At 35.3% G+C, this 24,125-nt stretch overlaps 1 protein-coding gene across 1 annotated transcript; it reads left to right on the top strand.

Moving 5' to 3' along the window:
- Positions 1–4,105: 4,105 nt before the first annotated feature.
- LOC125589810 (mitogen-activated protein kinase kinase kinase 20-like) lies at positions 4,106–11,868 on the top strand. Its single transcript, XM_048762333.1, has one exon. It carries the CDS (start codon positions 9,419–9,421, stop codon positions 10,319–10,321), a length of 903 nt encoding a protein of 300 aa, XP_048618290.1. The 5' UTR covers positions 4,106–9,418; the 3' UTR covers positions 10,322–11,868.
- The last annotated feature ends 12,257 nt before the right edge of the window (positions 11,869–24,125 follow it).

Raw genomic sequence — 24,125 nt, 5'->3', positions numbered from 1 at the left:
CTTTAAATTTTTTTTTAAGAAAAAATTAATTTTCTTAATCTTTGTGCAGTTAGGCAAAACATCAAGTATTATGAAACGGAGGGAGTATACAATGTAATTATATGAAACATGAATATATATTTCAAATATTCAATTTCATATTTATTTTGATATGGTATCTAACAATAAGTATTTAAATTTTAAATAACCACTTTAAATACTTAATTATATATAAATAAGTATATATTTCTTATGTTTTGTTTTTAAATTTTAGATTTCATTTCGGGTATATCCGAACCGATCCGATATAATCTGAATCCAAATGATATATGGTTACTTTATGGGTTCTATGATGTGATACAAAACCGATCCTAACCCGATGTGTTATATCCGAACCCGACCCGTACTTGCAAATTTACAAGAATGAGATCTATGAGGTGTTATAAAAAAGAACCGAAATCCGAAAAACCCGACCCGAATGCCAACAGGTACCCGAACGCCCAGGCCTACTTGCTAGTATACAACCTTGGCTGCCTTTCAAGCAGCCTCTCTTTTATCTTTATGAATTAATCCAAAACCTTCTTATCTTGGTGACAATCTAAGCTTTCCTCTCTTTAGTTTGTTGCATTCAATAAAGCTCTCATGAGCTATTTCAATATCTCTTTTCTATCTTAATAAAGCTCATTTGAGCAAAGTCTAGTATTGTTCAGTTTGTCCACATGGTATCAGAGCCAGGTTTTCTACTTGAAGTTGAAAAGCTTTGAAGACAGCACACACATCAGACTTTGATTTAAGGGGATAAAACTCGATGGTTTTATGGTTCGTTTGATGCTGTCTGCTGATGGTTTAGATATTAGGATTGAACTCATGAAGCTATAGATTGCAACTGGAATGTTTTGGGTTTGATTATAATGAGATTAGTGGCAGCAAGTTTATGTTTTTTTGATGAGTGCACACAAGATGTTTGGTTAAATGTCCAAGAGAAAAACAGATTGTGAGAACGAGGAGTTTTGGTGGCATATGGATAGGAAATAGAGAGTTGAGGTTTAGTCTGTTGTAGGATGGATATTCTCTTTGGCTGTGAGATAGCTTAGTCCAGTTAAGAGGATAAAAAAAAAAAAAAAATCCCCAACTTGTTGTGAGACAAATAGGTAAAAAGAACCTGAAGATGTTCTCACACTTATGTCTATTCTCCAAGCTGAATAGAGTCATCTACCTACTTGCCATGGACCTTCAACTGCTTATGCTCCCTTCAAATCCAGCTTCTTTTGCATTTTCAAACTTGGCTCAGCTGCTTGATTCACTACCCGATGCCAAGTTTGCGGGAGGATATTGAAGCCCATAGTGAAGCCCAACTTATGATCCATTAAGAAGCTTTTGTAACTATGTAACTAGGGTTTTATAAACCACTATATATGTCGTTAGAATACTTGCTAGTATGCAACTTTGGATGCCTTTCAAGCAGCTTCTCTTTTATCTTTATGAATTAATCCAAAACCTTCTTATCTTGGTGACAATCTAAGCTTCCCTCTCTTTAGTTTGTTGCATTCAATAAAGCTCTCATGAGCTATTTCAATATCTCTTTTCTATCTTAATAAAGCTCATTTGAGCAAAGTCTAGTATTGTTCAGTTTGTCCACAGTATGAAGGTAATGAACCAAAACTTTGTGTTGTACTCTCATACTAGAAATGGCAAATTTGCATGTTGTCTTCAGAATGAAACCCCAAGGTTCCCTTTTTTAGTTTACTTGAGACTTGGAGTGGAAGACTCGAAACTTAGTAACACAAAACAAAGACTCAAAACTTGGAGTCAGGGCTGCATCTACTGCCGAGCCATCTATTATATCAGTTTTGGATTCTTCTTAAATGAATGTGGTTTATTGAACCGGTGTAAAGGTTTGTAACTCAAACTTGTATAGTGAGCTAATGATTGAGGATTAAAATACGATTTTGTGAAGTAAAACGTTTATTGGTACAAACACAAGTTCATAAGCCAGGTTAAGGTGTTGATTATGTACTGATCTTGAAGTAGTTTTGGGTATGTTTTTGAAAATAACCACCTTTTACCCAATCAAACTCTTAGATAAATAGATTTCCTTTGACCAAAAAAAAGAAGAAAAGATAAATAGTTTTCCTTCAATCAAAGGAAACTGGTTTTATTTTATTTTTCCTAATTTTTAAAGAAAATCCAAAAACTACATCTGTTAAGTTTTTCATCAAATTATGTCGGTTTTTCAATTTTTAATATTGCTATTAATTTCAGATTTTAGAAAAGTATCATTTTATATACAATAACAAAGTTCCTGTTTTTATAAATTAAATAAATTCAGAAAATTTCAAAAGAAAATTTGATTTAAACCTTACTATTTTAATTAACTTTTATAGAAAGTACTTACAGAAAATAAATAATCATAGAAATATTTGTGCCCAAATCCATTACAGTCTGATCTTAATTCTTTATTTTTAATAATTAATTACTTAAATAACATATTGTAGTATTTTTAAATATCAATTTCGAAATATTCAATAAAATTGAAATTTTTAATAGCAGTTTTATATAATTCTCTTTGTATGTATGTTTTTGGTGATAATATACTGTATTTTAATTGCTTTAAATTTTTTTTTATTATTCTTATTATTTTTATTCTTTATTAATTTAATCTAAATTTTTTCAACTAAAATTTTCTAAAATCTAAATCATCGTCCAAGTTTTTCGAAAAGCTAAAATCTACAGAAAAATCAGAAACTAAAAATTGAAAAAGCCAAAATCTTAAAACTAAATCAAAAACCAAAACCTAAAAAGCAATAAAAATCAGTTTAAAATCAATTTAAATTTTGAGGAGTAAGAAAAAGGGAAAGATACAACTAAAAAGAAAATAGTGAACAACTTGTAACAGACTCAGCTTCTCATAAATCTTATACAATAAAGTTGGCTTGCCTCTCTCCTCCTTGAACCATCTCACCAATGTGCTTGGAGCATTTTGTGACACCTGTCCTCATTTATTTTCATTTTGTTTCGATTTCGATGTTGAAACGATTAATACTTTGATGGGCTATCACTCTCTTAGGCCCAGTTGTTATTTGGTTTGGTTAATCTTCATCACCAGCACCTTCACTCTCTGAAGCTCGAAACACCAAACAATGGCTCTGTAACGTATTCAGCTTTCGGCAAACATATACCATTTACTCAAGCATTAACGTCGATCCTGCCACTCCTCCCACTCTTTCGCATTAACTCGGCCTCATCATCCACCAACGTAACCGTTCGAAGCTCCGTAAATGTGTTCCGTCCCTGCGATGAACAGCCTCAATTCGACCAAATCCCAAAGGTCAATCACTATTAAACATCAACTCTACTAATGGCGAATTCTCTCTCTCTCTCTCTCTCTCTCTCTCTCTCTCTCATTACTTGACTATCTGTAAACCTAATTCTCTTTAACTCTATCAATGTCTGCTTAAAAACTTCATCAGCTAACATCTTATACAATAAAGTAAGCCTTTTTCCTCTGATTATTTGATCAAAAGCATCGTGGTTTTTTTCCCTGTTATGAAAAATCACTACAAGAAAAAAGAGTTTTGATAGCAGTACAGGATAGCGTTTTTTGTTTTTCTGCTATGGTTGACATACCGCTTAATTTTAGATAGCGTTTGTATATTTGGAAACGCTATGATAAAGTAGTTTATTTAAAAACGCTATGATAGCGTATCTTTAATAGTAAAATATAATAAAACGCTATGTTTGGCTTTTTGAATCCCTAAACTCTAAACAAGTTTTTGAACTCTAAACACAAACTTAAAACTCTAATATTTTCATATTATAACTTCAAATCTTAAACGTAAACTCATTTTTTTCTTAATCTTAATATGTAACTTTCAAACACATAAACCTTAAATCTCCTATCAAACTCTATACCCTAAAACTTCAGCATAAACCATACATCCACTAATATATAAACTTCAAATCTAAATTTAAACTTTAACCACAAATATTAAGTGTACTCTTTAAATCCAATGTTTCTTAAACTCGTAACATAAAATCTTACATATAAATCATAAACTCCATACTCCAAACTCTAAACTCATAAACATAAACACTAAGATGCAATTTTGAAATTATAATTATATAAATTTAGTCATAACTACAAGCACGTAAGCATTATTTAAGACTTAGAAACTTGAAACATAATCATTTAAATATTCATATGTTTTAAATTTTTAAAATTAAAATACATATTTATATAACCAAAAACAATACAAGTTCCTTTTTAGTGTGCAAGAATGATGAAGAGTTCTTATTGGTCAGAATTTTAAGCACATGGATCACCTCTTTATCCGTTGGATGAGATTAAATCCGACGGTTCAGGTCTGTTCTTTTTCAGATTTGTAGATCTTTCATCTTCTCTTTCTAAAAAATTATCAATCTCTCTTCTATCTTCTCCTTCCTTTCGACCATCTCTGTTTCTATTCAATTCTTTTTTTATTTGGTTTTAAGATTGATAAAGTTCATGTGTTGGCTTCTCATTTTCTAATTGTGTTTGTGTTGGATTCTTTTGTAGGGAAAGGAAGCCAACGAAATCAACAACATCTTGCGACGGAGCCCGAGATCTGAAGAAGCCGTGGTGTGGAGATGGCAGAAGAAGCTACAGGTGGTGGTGGAGGTGGAACCCAGAAAGAAGAAGAAGAAGATAGGCGGAGAAGGAGAGAAGACAGAGACGTGAGGAGGGCTTCGTTGACACACCGGATCTGAAGTAGTTCCATGGAGATGGCAGAGAAAGCTAGTCGTGGTGGTGGAGGAGAAGGAGAGAAGACCGAGACGCGAGAGCTTGGTCGACACAGCAATGGAGGAGGACGGCGACGACAAATGGAGGAGGAGGACGACGGGATGTATACGGCGTTGTGGGGGACAGTTCATGGAGGCGTAGACTAGGTTTTTCTTTTAGGTTTAGCTTTTATTTTGTTAAAAAAAATTGGTTAAGTTTGCTTTATTTGGTGTACCGGTCTTTAACTTTGTAACCAATTTCGATTTATAAATATCTTTTAAAATTTTTTTATTTTTATTTTTATTTTTAGTAAGATAAATAATAACAATAAAAAAACGTTATAATAAAATATTTAATTGCTTGCAATAAAACGTTATTGTTTGTCGCAATATGATAGCAATGCAAAAAACTGCTATCTAATGTACTTGACCTATTATGACGGGCGATGATACAGCGCTTCTAAAACCGCTATCGTATCGTTAGATAGCGTTTTCCGTCCGCTAATAAAACCCATTTTTCTTGTAGTGAATGGGTTTGATTGAAAATCAAAAAAATTGTGAAATTATCTCTGGTTTATCAGGTGCACGGAAGCTTGATCATGGAGTTTATTGCAAATGGTGGGTTAGTCCCGCTATAAGCAAGGCCATGGATGGTTAAATCCTCAACTCTGATTAATGGAGCTCTCTCAGTGCATTGTTCAGGAATTAAGATTTTTTCTGCAAATATACTTTTGCAGTTTTGCCCAAAACGTTTAAGGATTTTTCAGGTATATTAATGTTGTTCTTTGATTGTAGGATGTTTCTCTCAGTGCTCCTTTCTTACAACTTCCTTATTTAAATAAATTTAATGCTAAAAGGATAGGGTTGCAGGTTGGATTATTTTGAGAGTTTCAAGAGGTGCACCTGGAAGAACATTCTTAACCACTCACGGAGGTTGCTGGTTTGATGGAGAGCGATGTTGTGGACATCGAGAATGATACCTCTCTGAATGTAGAAGTCACTTGCAAAACAAAAGGTGAAGAAGTTTTCGAGAAAGCAACTTTACGACAGTGACCACTCTGAAACGCCTCACTGGAATATTAGGCGGTATTCTTCATTCGGCTTACTTCCCTTTCCGCAAAGAGAAAAGCTTATGGGTTCTTCTTGCGGATTCAAACAATATCTGTTTCTTCCCGAAGGTTGCTTTCATGGACAGAGTTGAAGCTATAAGCATTGCTTCGAGTGCTATTATTTAGACAGTGAATACTTTAGGAGAAAGCATCGAGACAAATCATAATGCAGTTAGAGAAGTTCCGACTCTGTGAGAAGATTAAAAGTGGGTCTAGATTGGTTTTGCAGCCACTTTCCGAGGTAGGTGGAATGATACTGAGACAAAAACGTCAATACTCTTGCTAACCACTCTAAATTCAAACAAATACTTGGAGGTACGTCTCTTTCCATTTTTATGTTTCATATAGTAATTGTAGTTATTCATAGACTTGAAAAGTTACACATTTAAAGACTTCTCTACGGATGTGTATCATTACTAATACCATTCCATCTATACTTTCAGGTGTTGTAACCCTTAGCTTCACAGATTCCCCACGACTCTTCTTTGATTCCGACGGCAGTGTGACCGAAAAATATCTATCAAGGTAATCGTGAATAAATCTTCCCTTCTCACCAAAAAAAAATCCTCAGAGTGTCCACGATATATGCTTCATACTCCACCACTATTCATTAGTTTTGGTCAGCATGTTTCTCCACCGTCACACCAGTTATAAGTACTAAAATATGAATGCCAAACCATGTCGTCGTCCACCGCTCTCGAAATTAATTCTATATAAACACATTTCATATTCAACCATGTTCGAGCTAGGTTTGGAGCAAATGGAGATACCACACCAGCTATCAAAAGCTCCTCCGCAGCTATCAATAGCTTCCACGTAAGTGTTTTCAAACAGTTCTGTTAGCATCATCTATGAATCTACAGCTCCCCTTTATGTCTTATATATATTATTCGCAAGTCATGCGACTAATCGTGTGCTATATATATATATAGATATTGGTTTGAGGTTAAAGTATGTGATGACGGTGGTGGTGAGGCAACCTTTGTCATCTTTAAGCAGCACTGAAACTGGTTGGTGGACAAGCGCCATTGGTCATGAACGAGATGAGAGAGATACTTATAATCAATAAGTGTAACACTAGATATCTATAAGTCTCCTGAGAGTGCTCCCAACGAAGAAGCAGCCATAACAACACCACAGTGTTTCCAAGACATAGTTGGACGCCTATGCAACTTCAAGTCAAGCTCACGGATTTTAATTTCAAGTTAACTCGCAAGATAGTCAGGGTCTTCTGTATTATGATGATACCATTTAAAAGGGTTCCACCAACCTTACAAACCAATGATGCGGTAGACAGATTTAAGTTTTTGTTTCTGATTTCTACGATAGCTAACCCCTTCCAGTTTATGTTTTTAATTCTGATTTCGAACACCCAAGTACTATTGGTATCTATTTCTTAGTTGCACCACCAAGTCAGTAAACTTATTAAAGAATTTATGAATTGTCTTCCTTTTTTTTTGAGCAACTTATGAATTGTCTTCCATTTTTCATTTTTAAGATCAAATCTATAAACAAAACATTTAATAATTTATCATTTATTTAAATCGATAAGTCATTGTCAATCCAACAGTACATCAGTCTCTCAACAAATAATAATTTACTGAAATACATAATATAATTTAAAATCTAAGAACTTCGAAAAAGAATAATAAAATTTCAATAATATCCACATTTCATCAGCCACAACCAAAAACTAACATATAATAGATTTTTTAATAATAATTTTGAAAAGTAAAAATAAAAATAGAAAAAATCGTAAAATTAAAATTTAGTTAAAATACATAACATAAAATGAAAAAGGTGAATTTTTTTTTGGGATTAAGGTGGTCTTTTTTTGTAAAAAAAATAATAATGAGAAATTGGTTGAAATACCATAAATTGGCTACCATCTTTAAAAAAAAATCTTCAATCAAAAATATCATAACATTTAGGTTTAGTATTTAGTGATTTGACTAAAGTTTTGTATATAAAGGGGGTTTAGGTTTATAAACTCACCAGATCGCAAGGCTCCAAGACCCCCGGAGTTCGGCCCTTCTAGAATGCATTGAAAATTTTGTCGGCCGCACCTTCACCTTCCAGTTGAAGCTTTCCAGATTCAACTTCTCATCTAAACAGCAGAGTTCATTTATGATTCTCACTAGCGCCCAGCCCAACCAAATTTTGAGAACCAAGTCATTACATTAACTTCTTTATGCTCTGTCGGGAAACTACGAAAGTTTTTGATCATTGTTTAATATTGTTAATGCACTAAGGTGGCAATGACAACCCGGTGATTACATGCCTGGTGGTGGAGCTGTGAAAAGAAGTTATCCATGTGAGAACATGACGGACTCGGACATTAGAGGAAGCACTGCTGATGGGAATGGTGATGGGCAAACAGCTGCTCCAAGTGATCTAAATTAGTCACATGTAACTGGCAAGAATACATGAGAGGATGCAGCAGTTCTGGAGGAAGAGCGCTCCACATAGAAACAATGAGATTATTAACAAGTTTGAAGACTCATCGACAACGAAAACGCGCCCACATGAACATTGCATTGAAGACTTTCTTTAAAAAAAATTCACTTTCTATGAACTAAGAGATTTTTCTTAAACCATGTCACTGCTTTTAATAAGTTTGTCCAGCTAATCTATTACTACACTGTTTATCAATGTCTAGAAATATTTTTTTATTATAAAGAATCAGCTACATCATATAAAGCAACAGCTTAAATAAAAATGTATAAGTTGATAAAAAAAATTTTGTATAAAATAAAAGGTAAAACAAACATATAAAAGGAAAAACAATATATGCTAACACAATCTACCACAATAATTATTTTTTAAAATATTATTTTTATTATCATAGTCAAATTAGAAAAACATTTTTAAAAATTAAAATAAATTAAAATTTCAAAATTTTGTTAAACTTTAAATAATATTTATATTATTTGCTCATTTTCTCACCCGCCCATTTGCTTATTTAAAATATTAACTTTACTTAATTTATATTTAAATTTCAACTAAATTAACTTTTTTACAACTATCGGCTTTTATTCTACTTTTATTGAATCGATTAGTGACTACCACTTATGCTATTCCACTTTGAACTAAGCAACTTCAAAATAAATTAATACTCTATAGTCGTTAACCAATGGATCGGAAAAATATCACTCTTTTGCAATATTTTCATTTTCATATTTTTGAACATTTATTAAGACCATAAAATAAATTGTAAATTAAAGTAAAAATAAAATAAACAAATCCGGCGCGCAGCGCCGGAATACTACTAGTAAGATATATAAGAATGCAAATCTGAAAATCAATTTAGATTTTGAGGAATAACCAAAAAAAAAGGAAATAAGAAACTGAAAAGGAAATTAAACATGATAATTTAGTTTAAAAAACTAAACACGATAAACAACAAAAACAAAAGGAAAGAGTGAAAACCCAAAGCGAATAGTGAACAACGTACTCAAGTAGCTTCATATATATAAGAACGCTAGAGACTCCTCTAGCTATCATTGATTCGATTACTTGTTTCTCAGACCAAAAACAAAACACAATAGAGTCAAGAACCCTAGTTACAGAGAATGACTAAGATGGTGATGATTAGAGAAGACAACAACAACATCAGCAAAGCTCCGAATGTTGTTGGCCAATCTTCTTCAGTACTAGAGTTTGTCTGTGTACTTGGCCGAGGTAGTTTTGGTTCGGTCACTCTCATAAGAGACTCCAAACACCGGTTACACGCTGAGAAATCATCTCCGATAGCTTACATGGAGAGTCTCAAGAAAGAGCATAGGATCATGCTTCGTTTCCGTAACCATCCACGCATCGTCCAAACCACAAACCCTAATCTTCACATAGGTATCAACCTCGACCATTGTTACATGTACATGGAGTTTGCCTCCAAAGGTACTCTCCACAACTTCATCACCCACTTCTCTGGCCAACCAATGCCTGAGGTTATGATCGGACGCGCTGCTCTCATGATCCTTCAAGGACTCGAGGCTCTTCACTCTCACGGCTACGTTCACTGCGACCTCAAGCCGGCTAACGTTCTCCTCTTTCCTTCCAAGATTGTCGGAGAGCCGTGGGATCTCAAGCTTGCTGACTTCGGTCTATCTAAGGAGCCTTCTTGTACGAATCCAAGGTCCTCCTTGTCTGGCGGTACAAAGGAGTACATGCCCCCTGAGTCTTTGGGACCCAACCGAGTGAAGATGATTGGACCGGCTGTTGACATGTGGGCTCTAGGGTGTGTTGTGCTTCAGATGTATGGAGGCCGTCCAGTGAAGATGGGAGAATGTTGTTACAAGTGGAGGCTTCCGAGACTAGTATCTCCGCTGGCCAACGACTTCTTGAGGCGGTGCATGGCGTTGCAGCCCTCACGCAGAGCCACCGCAGCGGATCTGTTGAAACATCCTTTTGTTTGCACCAAGGCTACATCATATGCTTCAGTACTGTCCTCCTCCTCCTGTCATAAGACACAATAATGTTTATGAGAGAATATTGTGGTAAAAGACAAGGAGGAGACCGATGATGATGGATCCAAGATCTAGCTAGAGATTCGATCTGCTGAGTTCTCAACCGTTAGGTCTCGGTTGTTAAATAAAGTTGTCTTTAATTTTATTCAGTTGAGTTTGAGTCTTGATTTGATTGTTGTTGCACAGTTAAGAACAGTATAATTCATGTTTTGGTACTTGACTTAATATTCTTATAATGTATCTTTGTCTTTGCCTGATGATTGCTATTGAAATGTTTAAAAGAATCTAATATATACTAGTATTATTACACAGTTTAAATTAGTCAAACAGAAAAACATTCACACATTCATTTGGAGGCGTTAATCCAGTGGAAAGGTTTACCTGGTTATGAGCAATCATGGCTCTATGTGTTTTTTTTTCAATAAATCCTATCGGCTGATCCATGTGAGAGACCAGATTTTACCTGAAGGGGGAGGGGGGATGGGGGTATTGATAGACCCTTGAGAGTATACATCAGGAAGAGAGGCAGAGGAGTTGAGAAAAAAAGGCTTAATATGAGATGACGTGGCAGAGGAATTGGAGGGAAGTGAAGATAATTGATGGTGAGTGGAGAGAAGTATAAATAATGAGAGTCTGTTGTAGATAATTTCTCATGAAAGTTTGTTAGAGAAGATTGAAGTCGTGAGAGGGTTTGTCTCTGCGATTCAGTTTACTCAAGGAGAAAGGTCCTTGGGATTGTAATTCACTTTTGATATTCAATAATACATTGCTTATTGCTTATAACAAGTTAACAACCATACAAAAATTCGTTTCTTTTTTAACTTTTCTGGACTAACCCCATTCAGTGAATGTCCATCACTTCCACCATACAGAAGAAGAAAAATGATATCTAAAGAATATTATATGAAACATATTTTTTTAGTATTTTTCCGATATTAAAACTGTAGGACCATGATTTATGTTGAATAATTGCAGCATATATTAATACCAAACAAAACTTATAAAAGAAAACAATAAACGATGCCATATTACACGAACCCGTTGTATGTATAGAAGCCGATAGTGAAGCCCAACTTATGATCCATTTAAGAAGCTTTTGTAACTACGTAACTAGGGTTTTATAAACCACTATATATGTCGTTAAAATACTTGCTAGTAGGTCTGAGCATAAAATCCATAATTCGAAATCCGAACTGAACCCGAACCGAAAAATCCGATCCGTACCTGGTCTGAAATGTAAAAAATACCCGAATGGATCTTGTAAGGTGGTACAAAACATATCCGAACCCGAAGTGTTATTAATCGAACCCGAACGGGTAACCCGAAAAAAAGAAAAATAAAAAAATCCGAAAAGATATCCGAAGAAACCGGTCCGAATGTCCAAACTACTCCCTCCGTTTCAATATAGATGATGTTTTAGAAGGATTATTTTGTTTCAATTTACATGAAGTTTTGAGATTTTAAGGTTAACTTTAACTTTATTGGAAACTGTTCAACCAATTAGATTTTACCGTCTTTTTTATAATTGGTTAACTGATTTTAAAATTATATCTTTAAATTTTTTTTAAGAAAAAATTAATTTTCTTAATCTTTGTGCAGTTAGGCAAAACATCAAGTATTATGAAACGGAGGGAGTATACAATGTAATTATATGAAACATGAATATATATTTCAAATATTCAATTTCATATTTATTTTGATATGGTATCTAACAATAAGTATTTAAATTTTAAATAACCACTTTAAATACTTAATTATATATAAATAAGTATATATTTCTTATGTTTTGTTTTTAAATTTTAGATTTCATTTCGGGTATATCCGAACCGATCCGATATAATCTGAATCCAAATGATATATGGTTACTTTATGGGTTCTATGATGTGATACAAAACCGATCCTAACCCGATGTGTTATATCCGAACCCGACCCGTACTTGCAAATTTACAAGAATGGGATCTATGAGGTGTTATAAAAAAGAACTGAAATCCGAAAAACCCGACCCGAATGCCAACAGGTACCCGAACGCCCAGGCCTACTTGCTAGTATACAACCTTGGCTGCCTTTCAAGCAGCCTCTCTTTTATCTTTATGAATTAATCCAAAACCTTCTTATCTTGGTGACAATCTAAGCTTTCCTCTCTTTAGTTTGTTGCATTCAATAAAGCTCTCATGAGCTATTTCAATATCTCTTTTCTATCTTAATAAAGCTCATTTGAGCAAAGTCTAGTATTGTTCAGTTTGTCCACATGGTATCAGAGCCAGGTTTTCTACTTGAAGTTGAAAAGCTTTGAAGACAGCACACACATCAGACTTTGATTTAAGGGGATAAAACTCGATGGTTTTATGGTTCGTTTGATGCTGTCTGCTGATGGTTTAGATATTAGGATTGAACTCATGAAGCTATAGATTGCAACTGGAATGTTTTGGGTTTGATTATAATGAGATTAGTGGCAGCAAGTTTATGTTTTTTTGATGAGTGCACACAAGATGTTTGGTTAAATGTCCAAGAGAAAAACAGATTGTGAGAACGAGGAGTTTTGGTGGCATATGGATAGGAAATAGAGAGTTGAGGTTTAGTCTGTTGTAGGATGGATATTCTCTTTGGCTGTGAGATAGCTTAGTCCAGTTAAGAGGATAAAAAAAAAAAAAATCCCCAACTTGTTGTGAGACAAATAGGTAAAAAGAACCTGAAGATGTTCTCACACTTATGTCTATTCTCCAAGCTGAATAGAGTCATCTACCTACTTGCCATGGACCTTCAACTGCTTATGCTCCCTTCAAATCCAGCTTCTTTTGCATTTTCAAACTTGGCTCAGCTGCTTGATTCACTACCCGATGCCAAGTTTGCGGGAGGATATTGAAGCCCATAGTGAAGCCCAACTTATGATCCATTAAGAAGCTTTTGTAACTATGTAACTAGGGTTTTATAAACCACTATATATGTCGTTAGAATACTTGCTAGTATGCAACCTTGGATGCCTTTCAAGCAGCTTCTCTTTTATCTTTATGAATTAATCCAAAACCTTCTTATCTTGGTGACAATCTAAGCTTCCCTCTCTTTAGTTTGTTGCATTCAATAAAGCTCTCATGAGCTATTTCAATATCTCTTTTCTATCTTAATAAAGCTCATTTGAGCAAAGTCTAGTATTGTTCAGTTTGTCCACAGTATGAAGGTAATGAACCAAAACTTTGTGTTGTACTCTCATACTAGAAATGGCAAATTTGCATGTTGTCTTCAGAATGAAACCCCAAGGTTCCCTTTTTTAGTTTACTTGAGACTTGGAGTGGAAGACTCGAAACTTAGTAACACAAAACAAAGACTCAAAACTTGGAGTCAGGGCTGCATCTACTGCCGAGCCATCTATTATATCAGTTTTGGATTCTTCTTAAATGAATGTGGTTTATTGAACCGGTGTAAAGGTTTGTAACTCAAACTTGTATAGTGAGCTAATGATTGAGGATTAAAATACGATTTTGTGAAGTAAAACGTTTATTGGTACAAACACAAGTTCATAAGCCAGGTTAAGGTGTTGATTATGTACTGATCTTGAAGTAGTTTTGGGTATGTTTTTGAAAATAACCACCTTTTACCCAATCAAACTCTTAGATAAATAGATTTCCTTTGACCAAAAAAAAGAAGAAAAGATAAATAGTTTTCCTTCAATCAAAGGAAACTGGTTTTATTTTATTTTTCCTAATTTTTAAAGAAAATCCAAAAACTACATCTGTTAAGTTTTTCATCAAATTATGTCGGTTTTTCAATTTTTAATATTGCTATTAATTTCAGATTTTAGAAAAGTATCATTTTATATACAATAACAAAGTTCCTGTTTTTATAAATTAAACAAATTCAGAAAATTTCAAAAGAAAATTTGATTTAAACCTTACTATTTTAATTAACTTTTATAGAAAGTACTTACAGAAAATAAATAATCATAGAAATATTTGTGCCCAAATCCATTACTGTCTGATCTTAATTCTTTATTTTTAATAATTAATTACTTAAATAACATATTGTAGTATTTTTAAATATCAATTTCGAAATATTCAATAAAATTGAAATTTTTAATAGCAGTTTTATATAATTCTCTTTGTATGTATGTTTTTGGTGATAATATACTGTATTTTAATTGCTTTAAATTTTTTTTTATTATTCTTATTATTTTTATTCTTTATTAATTTAATCTAAATTTTTTCAACTAAAATTTTCTAAAATCTAAATCATCGTCCAAGTTTTTCGAAAAGCTAAAATCTACAGAAAAATCAGAAACTAAAAATTGAAAAAGCCAAAATCTTAAAACTAAATCAAAAACCAAAACCTAAAAAGCAATAAAAATCAGTTTAAAATCAATTTAAATTTTTAGGAGTAAGAAAAAGGGAAAGATACAACTAAAAAGAAAATAGTGAACAACTTGTAACAGACTCAGCTTCTCATAAATCTTATACAATAAAGTTGGCTTGCCTCTCTCCTCCTTGAACCATCTCACCAATGTGCTTGGAGCATTTTGTGACACCTGTCCTCATTTATTTTCATTTTGTTTCGATTTCGATGTTGAAACGATTAATACTTTGATGGGCTATCACTCTCTTAGGCCCAGTTGTTATTTGGTTTGGTTAATCTTCATCACCAGCACCTTCACTCTCTGAAGCTCGAAACACCAAACAATGGCTCTGTAACGTATTCAGCTTTCGGCAAACATATACCATTTACTCAAGCATTAACGTCGATCCTGCCACTCCTCCCACTCTTTCGCATTAACTCGGCCTCATCATCCACCAACGTAACCGTTCGAAGCTCCGTAAATGTGTTCCGTCCCTGCGATGAACAGCCTCAATTCGACCAAATCCCAAAGGTCAATCACTATTAAACATCAACTCTACTAATGGCGAATCTCTCTCTCTCTCTCTCTCTCTCTCTCTCTCTCTCTCTCTCTCTCTCTCTCTCTCTCTCTCTCTCTCTCTCTCTCATTACTTGACTATCTGTAAACCTAATTCTCTTTAACTCTATCAATGTCTGCTTAAAAACTTCATCAGCTAACATCTTATACAATAAAGTAAGCCTTTTTCCTCTGATTATTTGATCAAAAGCATCGTGGTTTTTTTCCCTGTTATGAAAAATCACTACAAGAAAAAAGAGTTTTGATAGCAGTACAGGATAGCGTTTTTTGTTTTTCTGCTATGGTTGACATACCGCTTAATTTTAGATAGCGTTTGTATATTTGGAAACGCTATGATAAAGTAGTTTATTTAAAAACGCTATGATAGCGTATCTTTAATAGCAAAATATAATAAAACGCTATATTTGGCTTTTTGAATCCCTAAACTCTAAACAAGTTTTTGAACCCTAAACTCTAAACACAAACTTAAAACTCTAATATTTTCATATTATAACTTCAAATCTTAAACGTAAACTCAATTTTTTCTTAATCTTAATATGTAACTTTCAAACACATAAACCTTAAATCTCCTATCAAACTCTATACCCTAAAACTTCAGCATAAACCATACATCCACTAATATATAAACTTCAAATCTAAATTTAAACTTTAACCACAAATATTAAGTGTACTCTTTAAATCCAATGTTTCTTAAACTCATAACATAAAATCTTACATATAAATCATAAACTCCATACTCCAAACTCTAAACTCATAAACATAAACACTAAGATGCAATTTTGAAATTATAATTATATAAATTTAGTCATAACTACAAGCACGTAAGCATTATTTAAGACTTAGAAACTTGAAACATAATCATTTAAATATTCATATGTTTTAAATTTTTAAAATTAAAATACATATATAAATAACCAAAAACAATACAAGTTCCTTTTTAGTGTGCAAGAATGATGAAGAGTTCTTATTGGTCAGAATTTTAAGCACATGGATCACCTCTTTATCCGTTGGATGAGATTAAATCCGACGGTTCAGGTCTGTTCTTTTTCAGATTTGTAGATCTTTCATCTTCTCTTTCTAAAAAATTATCAATCTCTCTTCTATCTTCTCCTTCCTTTCGACCATCTCTGTTTCTATTCAATTCTTTTTTTATTTGGTTTTAAGATTGATAAAGTTCATGTGTTGGCTTCTCATTTTCTAATTGTGTTTGTGTTGGATTCTTTTGTAGGGAAAGGAAGCCAACGAAATCAACAACATCTTGCGACGGAGCCCGAGATCTGAAGAAGCCGTGGTGTGGAGATGGCAGAAGAAGCTACAGGTGGTGGTGGAGGTGGAACCCAGAAAGAAGAAGAAGAAGATAGGCGGAGAAGGAGAGAAGACAGAGACGTGAGGAGGGCTTCGTTGACACACCGGATCTGAAGTAGTTCCATGGAGATGGCAGAGAAAGCTAGTCGTGGTGGTGGAGGAGAAGGAGAGAAGACCGAGACGCGAGAGCTTGGTCGACACAGCAATGGAGGAGGACGGCGACGACAAATGGAGGAGGAGGACGACGGGATGTATACGGCGTTGTGGGGGACAGTTCATGGAGGCGTAGACTAGGTTTTTCTTTTAGGTTTAGCTTTTATTTTGTTAAAAAAAATTGGTTAAGTTTGCTTTATTTGGTGTACCGGTCTTTAACTTTGTAACCAATTTCGATTTATAAATATCTTTTAAATTTTTTTTATTTTTATTTTTATTTTTAGTAAGATAAATAATAACAATAAAAAAACGTTATAATAAAATATTTAATTGCTTGCAATAAAACGTTATTGTTTGTCGCAATATGATAGCAATGCAAAAAACTGCTATCTAATGTACTTGACCTATTATGACGGGCGATGATACAGCGCTTCTAAAACCGCTATCGTATCGTTAGATAGCGTTTTCCGTCCGCTAATAAAACCCATTTTTCTTGTAGTGAATCACTACAAGAAAACACAAATTTAACGACGGCCAAAATCGTCGTTATTTCCTCGGAAAAGAAGAGTTACGAGGAAATGGCGATGAAAGGCGTTTCGTCGTTATATGATTGTCGTAAGAGAAGATTCGTCGCCATTTCGTCGTTAATTAGCGAGGTTAAATTTTCCTCGTAAAGAAGAATTAAGATTTCGTCTTCGTCGTAAAGACCACGTTGGGTTTCCACGTAACGCGGTCGTTGTTTTTCCTCGTAAAAAACTCGTAAAGGATTCGTCGTAAAAGACTCGAAAAAACCTCTAAACAAATTCGTCGTAATAAAAACGTAAGGAACACGAAAAGAATTCGTCGTAATAGAATCGTAACGGAATCCACGTAAAATCCTCGTTAATACATCGGGAATTAGCGACAAAATTACTTTGTTTTCTATTTACTGAATTTATAAATAAAAATTATATTTATTTAATTTATTAATAAAATTTTAATTGAAATTAAATCGAATAGAAAATTTTTTTTTGGCCGAATCAAAATGAAATTATATAATATATAAATAAGTTTTGAATTTTAAAATACAATAACAAAAAAAAAAACTAATGCTGCATTGCCGCGTCGTAGAATTCCTCGCTCCTTCTCGAGAGATCTTCCTCGTTGACTTGCACGGATGTCTCGCCTGGAATGGGGTTTTGTTGTCTCATGGTCCTGAACATGGCCTCCCATTCCGGATTTGTGGCCGCTATGACGTCCAAGAAGTTCTCGAGACCAGTCATACGAGCTGTGAACGATGATTTTGTCGAGGCCAACTCGTTTTGTGTCGACGACAGCTGATGTTGTGTCGTCTCCAACACGTCGCGCAGCTGAGAGACTTCATCATCCCGTCTCTGGCCATAAGAGGAAGTCGCTCTCGGAACATCGTTGACGGAACCAATCCCCAACACACGTCCTTTTTTCTTAGGAGCGACCTTAAAAAACAATAAAATATATATTAAAATTTAAATTTTAAAGTAAAATGAAATTAATAAAAAATTTATATAAAATTTACCTCCTCGTAAATTCTATCCACTTCTATTGTGGATAAGACGACGGGTGATCCGTCGGCGGACTCCTGCGCCAGCTGGGTCTCACGCTCGTCAATACGAGCTGCCACATCATTGTAGATCTTCTCAGACCTCTCATCTACAAATGCGCCCGCCTTGTTCTTGTGGGTCCGATCGAAAAGTTCCATAAGAGTCGGTAAACGTCCCAACTCCTTGGCCTAAAAACAGTTAAGAAAGTTTTTATATATATATATATATATATATATATATTAAAAATCAAAAAGTTAAATATTTAAATTACGTACCATTTCCAAACGGACGCGGGCGTGTGGCTTTTGGCCCGTACTATGTTGCATCGCCCTGTGGCCGTGCTCATCTACCGAGTTACGGGAGGCGGAGCAAGACTGGGCGACTCTCATGGCATCAGGATCCCTCCAGTAACGGATGAGGCCATCCCACACGTCCGTGGTGATGGTTGAAGGTTTGCCCCGCTCATAGCCCTTCACGATCCAGTCACCCTTCCAGTTGGAGACCGTGTCCAACAAACGTTTCTTCGCCTTGTCGATAAACTCTTTCCGCACCTTCTCAGTGACCCCGATGGACCAATTAAATTTTTGCTGCAAAAAAAAAATTATTAATAATTAGTTTAGAAAAATAAAATTTAAAAAAATATAAATCAGGAATAAATTGTAAAAACTTACAGCGTAAATCTTGAACCACGTCCTTCTGATGTAGATCGGAGTGGATTTCCAGTTGGGATGTGCCATGGAGAAGTAACCTTTAATCGTCTCGGTTACTTCTGTTGCAAGACAGTTATCAACCCCAAACCTGGAAAAAAAAAAACAAATTCAAAGTTTTAAATATTTATTAAAATCACAAATGAATTTTAAAAAATAAATGTAACATACATACCAAAGAGTTCCTTCAGGTCGGTCGGGGTCTATGATCGGTAAGCCTTCTCTGCCTGGGAAACCGAGAATGTCCTCAACAGTGTACTGAGAGTAAGGACAACTCGCTGGCACCATCAAATCAGCATGAACCTGATGGGCGGGCATCTGAGGAGGCACATGAGGAGCTGGCATCGGAGGAGGAGGTACCGGAGGAGGCACATGAGGAACTGATGGCGATGCCGTAGAAGTAGGCGAGACTCTCTGAGAAGATTGAGTCTCGGGGACGGTCTCCTGCTGACCCGAAGAACCGGGAGCTGAAGAAGAACCGGGAAGTGAAGGCAGGTCTAACCGACTACCCGGTGGACCGAACATCTGCGAGTAGTGAGCACTACGCTGGTGCCTACGAATAGTCTGCAAAATTTAAATTTATAAATTAAAGTCAAGAGTTAAAAAAAATTATGAATAGTATTAACTACGTAATTAATAAAATGAGGAAACCTAAATTTTGTAAACTAATTTCGTAAACTAAATTCCCTAAACTAACCACCTAATCTAAATTCCCTAAACTATTTAGAGAGGAATGAGAGACTTACCATTTTCAGAGGAAATGGAGAGGCTGTAGAGTGGAATTAGAGAGGAAATGAAGAGGGCTGCGGTTTCGCCTATATATAGAATTAGTGTTCGTCGAAAATTCGTCGCAAAATCACGAGGAAAGACAGAGGCCCGTCTTTCGTTTCGTCGTAAGGGCCACGTAAATTAACGAGGATATACAGAGGCCCGTCTTTTATTTAACGTCGTTCTTGCGACGATTCTTGTTTTTATCATCGATTTTACGTGTGAATAGCGAGGCTTTTTTTGCTAACCCCTAAAATCTTAAACCCCAAACCTCAAACCCTATCTTTCTTATCTCCAAACCTCAAACCCGTGTACGCTGTAAAGTACATTGAATGTCATGCTCTTGGGGTCTCCTTTGACCCTAAAGACTTTGCTAGGTGCAACGCGAAGAAAATGAGGGATAACGAGCGAAGTATTTGTATTTCAACTTGTCTTTGTATAGATTTGTAAATATATAAGTTGTCTGGAAGAAATAAGTCGTCTGGAAGGTTTTCCAACTGGACGACTTACAAATAAGTCGTCTAGAAGGTTTGGACGACTTATTATAAGTCGTCTGGAAGGTTTTCCAACTGAAGAAGTTCAATAAACATAGAGAAATTGAAGAAGTTCAATAAACATTGCCGCAGACGACTTAGCATTAAGTCGTCCAGAAGAGGTAAGTCGTCTAAAGAGGTCACTTTTGCAATTGAAAATTAAAAGGGACGACTTAATTATAAGTCGTCCGGCTTTGTTTGTTAAAAAAAAAACTTCAGACGACTTATAAATCATCTCTAATTCCACGTAAGTTAACGAGGCTCTTACGGCGTTTGCTTTCCCCGGACGACTTTGCTTTCCTCGGACGACTTTAAATTAAGTCTCTGGACGACTTCTAATTCCGCTTTTTTAATTATAAATCGTCTCTAATTCCACGTAAGTTAACGAGGCTCTTACGACGTTTACTGTTACCGTGAAATTTTAACTTTCCCAGAGACGACTTTAAATTAAGTCTTCTGGACGACTTTGCTTTCCCCGGACGACTTTAAATTAAGTCTTCTGGAGCGAACCTCGCTCTTTCCACGTAATTTAACGAGGCTCTTACGACGTTTTGGTCTTACGTGGAAAAAGCGATATCCGCTTTTTTAATTATAAATCATCTCTAATTCCACGTAAGTTAACGAGACTCTTACGACGTTTTCTGTTACCGTGAAATTTTAACTTTCCCAGAGATGACTGAATTATAAGTCGTCCAGAAATAGTCAAAGACCACTGAATTTTAACTTCTCTTTTTTTTAAAGTTTATATGAAGTTGAAAATTAATTTTTTTTTGGTTAACGAGGCCCTTACGACGAAAAGTAAAATTATGGACGACTTTGCTTTCCCCGGACGACTTTAAATTAAGTCTTCTGGAGCGAACATCGCTCTTTCCACGTAATTTAACGAGGCTCTTACGACGTTTTGGTCTTACGTGGAAAAAGCGATATCCGCTTTTTTAATTATAAATCATCTCTAATTCCACGTAAGTTAACGAGACTCTTACGACGTTTTCTGTTACCGTGAAATTTTAACTTTCCCAGAGATGACTGAATTATAAGTCGTCCAGAAATAGTCAAAGACCACTGAATTTTAACTTCTCTTTTTTTTTAAAGTTTATATGAAATTGAAAATTAATTTTTTTTTAGTTAACGAGGCCCTTACGACGAAAAGTAAAATTCTGGACGACTTTGCTTTCCCCGGACGACTTTAAATTAAGTCTTCTGGAGCGAACCTCGCTCTTTCCACGTAATTTAACGAGGCTCTTACGACGTTTACTGTTACCGTGAAATTTTAACTTTCCCAGAGACGACTGAATTATAAGTCGTTCCCGTGAGGTAACGTGGAAAGTACGACGAATGTCTCTAAACCCCTAAAACGAAACCCCAAATCCCAAACCACATCTTCTTTATCTTATACTTCATATATCAAACACTTCTATCCTTTAACCTCAAGCAATTCATTCTAATCCAAACCGAAAACTATAAAAACACAATTCCTTTACTTATAATTAATATCGATATCTTATTTATAAATAAACTCCCATTATCTTTAATTATATATAATAATTCAAACTCATACAAATATGAAATACATTAATCGGATTCATCGACATTCCCGTCATCACTTGAAACATCATCATTTACATGAAACTCGTCTTCAACAGCTTCCTCCGTGGGATCTTCGGTAAGATCTTCATACTCGTGATTATGCGGATCAATGAGAAGGATGTCATCAATTTCTTGTTCAGGTTCATGAACTTCATTTATTTGTTCTTCTTGCAATGGTGGTTCTTCTCCTACGATGATTCGTCCTCGAGGTGTAACTTTGATCACGGCCAACCAATTTATACCCGACTCTCTCATCCGTGGGTATGGAAGGAAGCTAACTTGGTCTGCTTGTGAAGCTAAGATGAAGGGCTCGAATTTGTTGTACCTCCGGCCACCGTTGACATCTACTACACCGAATTTGTTCAACCGAACACCTCTATTGACGACGGGGTCGAACCATTCACACTTGAAGAGGACGCATTTTAGCTTCAATATCCCTGGGAATTCGACTTCAATAATCTTCGTCAAGATTCCGTAGAAATCTGTTTCTCCTTTCACACAAATTCCATAGTTACTGGTAGCCCGCTGTTTACCATACTCATATGTGTGAAAAGTATAGCCTCGTGTGAAATACATCTGTGATGTGGTGACCTTTACAAGTGGAGATTGAATTACTTCGTGTAACCACTTAGGATAATCTGCATCGTCGTCATAATCAACCTATTTAAAAATAAAAAGAACGTTGAAATACAAATCATTCATGTATGAAAATTTTAAAAGTATTTGATTAATACCTGATTCTTCAACCACTTAACAAAGTGTTGATCTTTTCTTTTGTCTACGTCACTTGTGGATATACCAGGAAATGTTTCTTCGACTTGTGAAACAAACATGCTGTAAATTCACATTTTACATGAATTAATCTCTCTCAATTATATAATGTATACTCAATTTAAGTTACCTTTCAAAATAACGCATCAATGGATCCTCGCAATTGAGTAGAATATAGGTGTGTGCACTATGAGCGTCTTCTTCACTCGACCACCAAACCTGTTTTGATTTCCCACCAAGTCGTCCAATCTGGCTAAAGATTTCTGGAACGCCAACAACTGCATATGTGGGCGCAACGCCACCATCATCATATCTTCTTGGAGCTCTTCTTCGGGTACGTACTTTTGACGCAAAGTAGTACGATGTGAAGTGAGAAACTTCTTCTGTCAAACTTCCAGCAATTATAGAACCTTCAACTTTGGCGAGGTTCTTTGCTTTTCCCTTCAAATATTTCATGGCTCGCTCGTACTGATACATCCATCCGTAATGTACCGGTCCACGAAGCAATGCCTCATATGGGAGGTGGATAGCTAGATGCTCCATCACGTCAAAAAAGCCTGGAGGAAATATCTTCTCCAAGTTGCACAATAAGATAGGAATGTTCTCCTGAAGCTGTTCTACGACTTCTTCTTTAAGAGTGCGTGTGCTCAAATCCCTGAAAAATGCTCCAATGCCTATTCCAAAAACAATTAAACACATTGTTAGTCAAATACTATTATTGTAAACTAAACCAATTTAATATTATTGTCCTATTGTAAACTACCTGCAAGTGCTTCATGTACGTTTGTTGGAAGTAGCTCCGCAAATGCAAATGGCAGAAGTCGTTGCATAAAGACATGACAATCATGACTCTTCATCCCGGAGAACTTTTGACCCTTTTCAACACATCTTGAAAGATTTGAAACATACCCATCAGGGAACTTCACTTCTGATGCCACCCAATTGAACAAAACCGACTTTTTTTCTGAAGACAATCTAAAAATTGGAACGGGAACTTGGCCATTGCTTTTTATATGTAACTCACTTCTTGAGCAAATATCCGGCAAGTCCAACCTCGATTTTATGTTGTCTTTTGTCTTCCCTGGGACATTCAATATTGTATTCATGATGTTCTCAAAGAAATTCTTCTCTATATGCATCACATCAAGGTTGTGGCGCAGAAGAAGATCCTTCCAATATGGTAACTCCCAAAATATACTCTTCTTGTGCCAGTTGTGATGAACACCGTAAGAATCAGGCATATTACGAGGGACATGCCAATTACCACCCCAGCGAACTGTTTCGTTAGCTCCGTAGTAGTCGATTTGCGCTTCAATTTGTTCTCCAGTTAGATATGGAGGAGGAGTGTCTCTCACAACCTTTTTGTGCCTAAACAAATTCTTGTTTCTTCGGTACGGATGGCCAACTGGAAGAAATCGACGGTGACAATCGAACCAACTTGTCTTTCTACCATTCTTCAGTTGAAATGCATCTGTCGTTCCATTACAATATGGACAAGCTAATCTCCCATGTGTAGTCCATCCAGACAAC

This window comes from Brassica napus, chromosome C7 (assembly GCF_020379485.1).
Source record: "Brassica napus cultivar Da-Ae chromosome C7, Da-Ae, whole genome shotgun sequence".
Taxonomy (NCBI): Eukaryota; Viridiplantae; Streptophyta; class Magnoliopsida; order Brassicales; family Brassicaceae; genus Brassica; species Brassica napus.
Note: the sequence above shows the minus strand (reverse complement) of the source record. Positions and strands in the feature narration are given on the sequence as shown.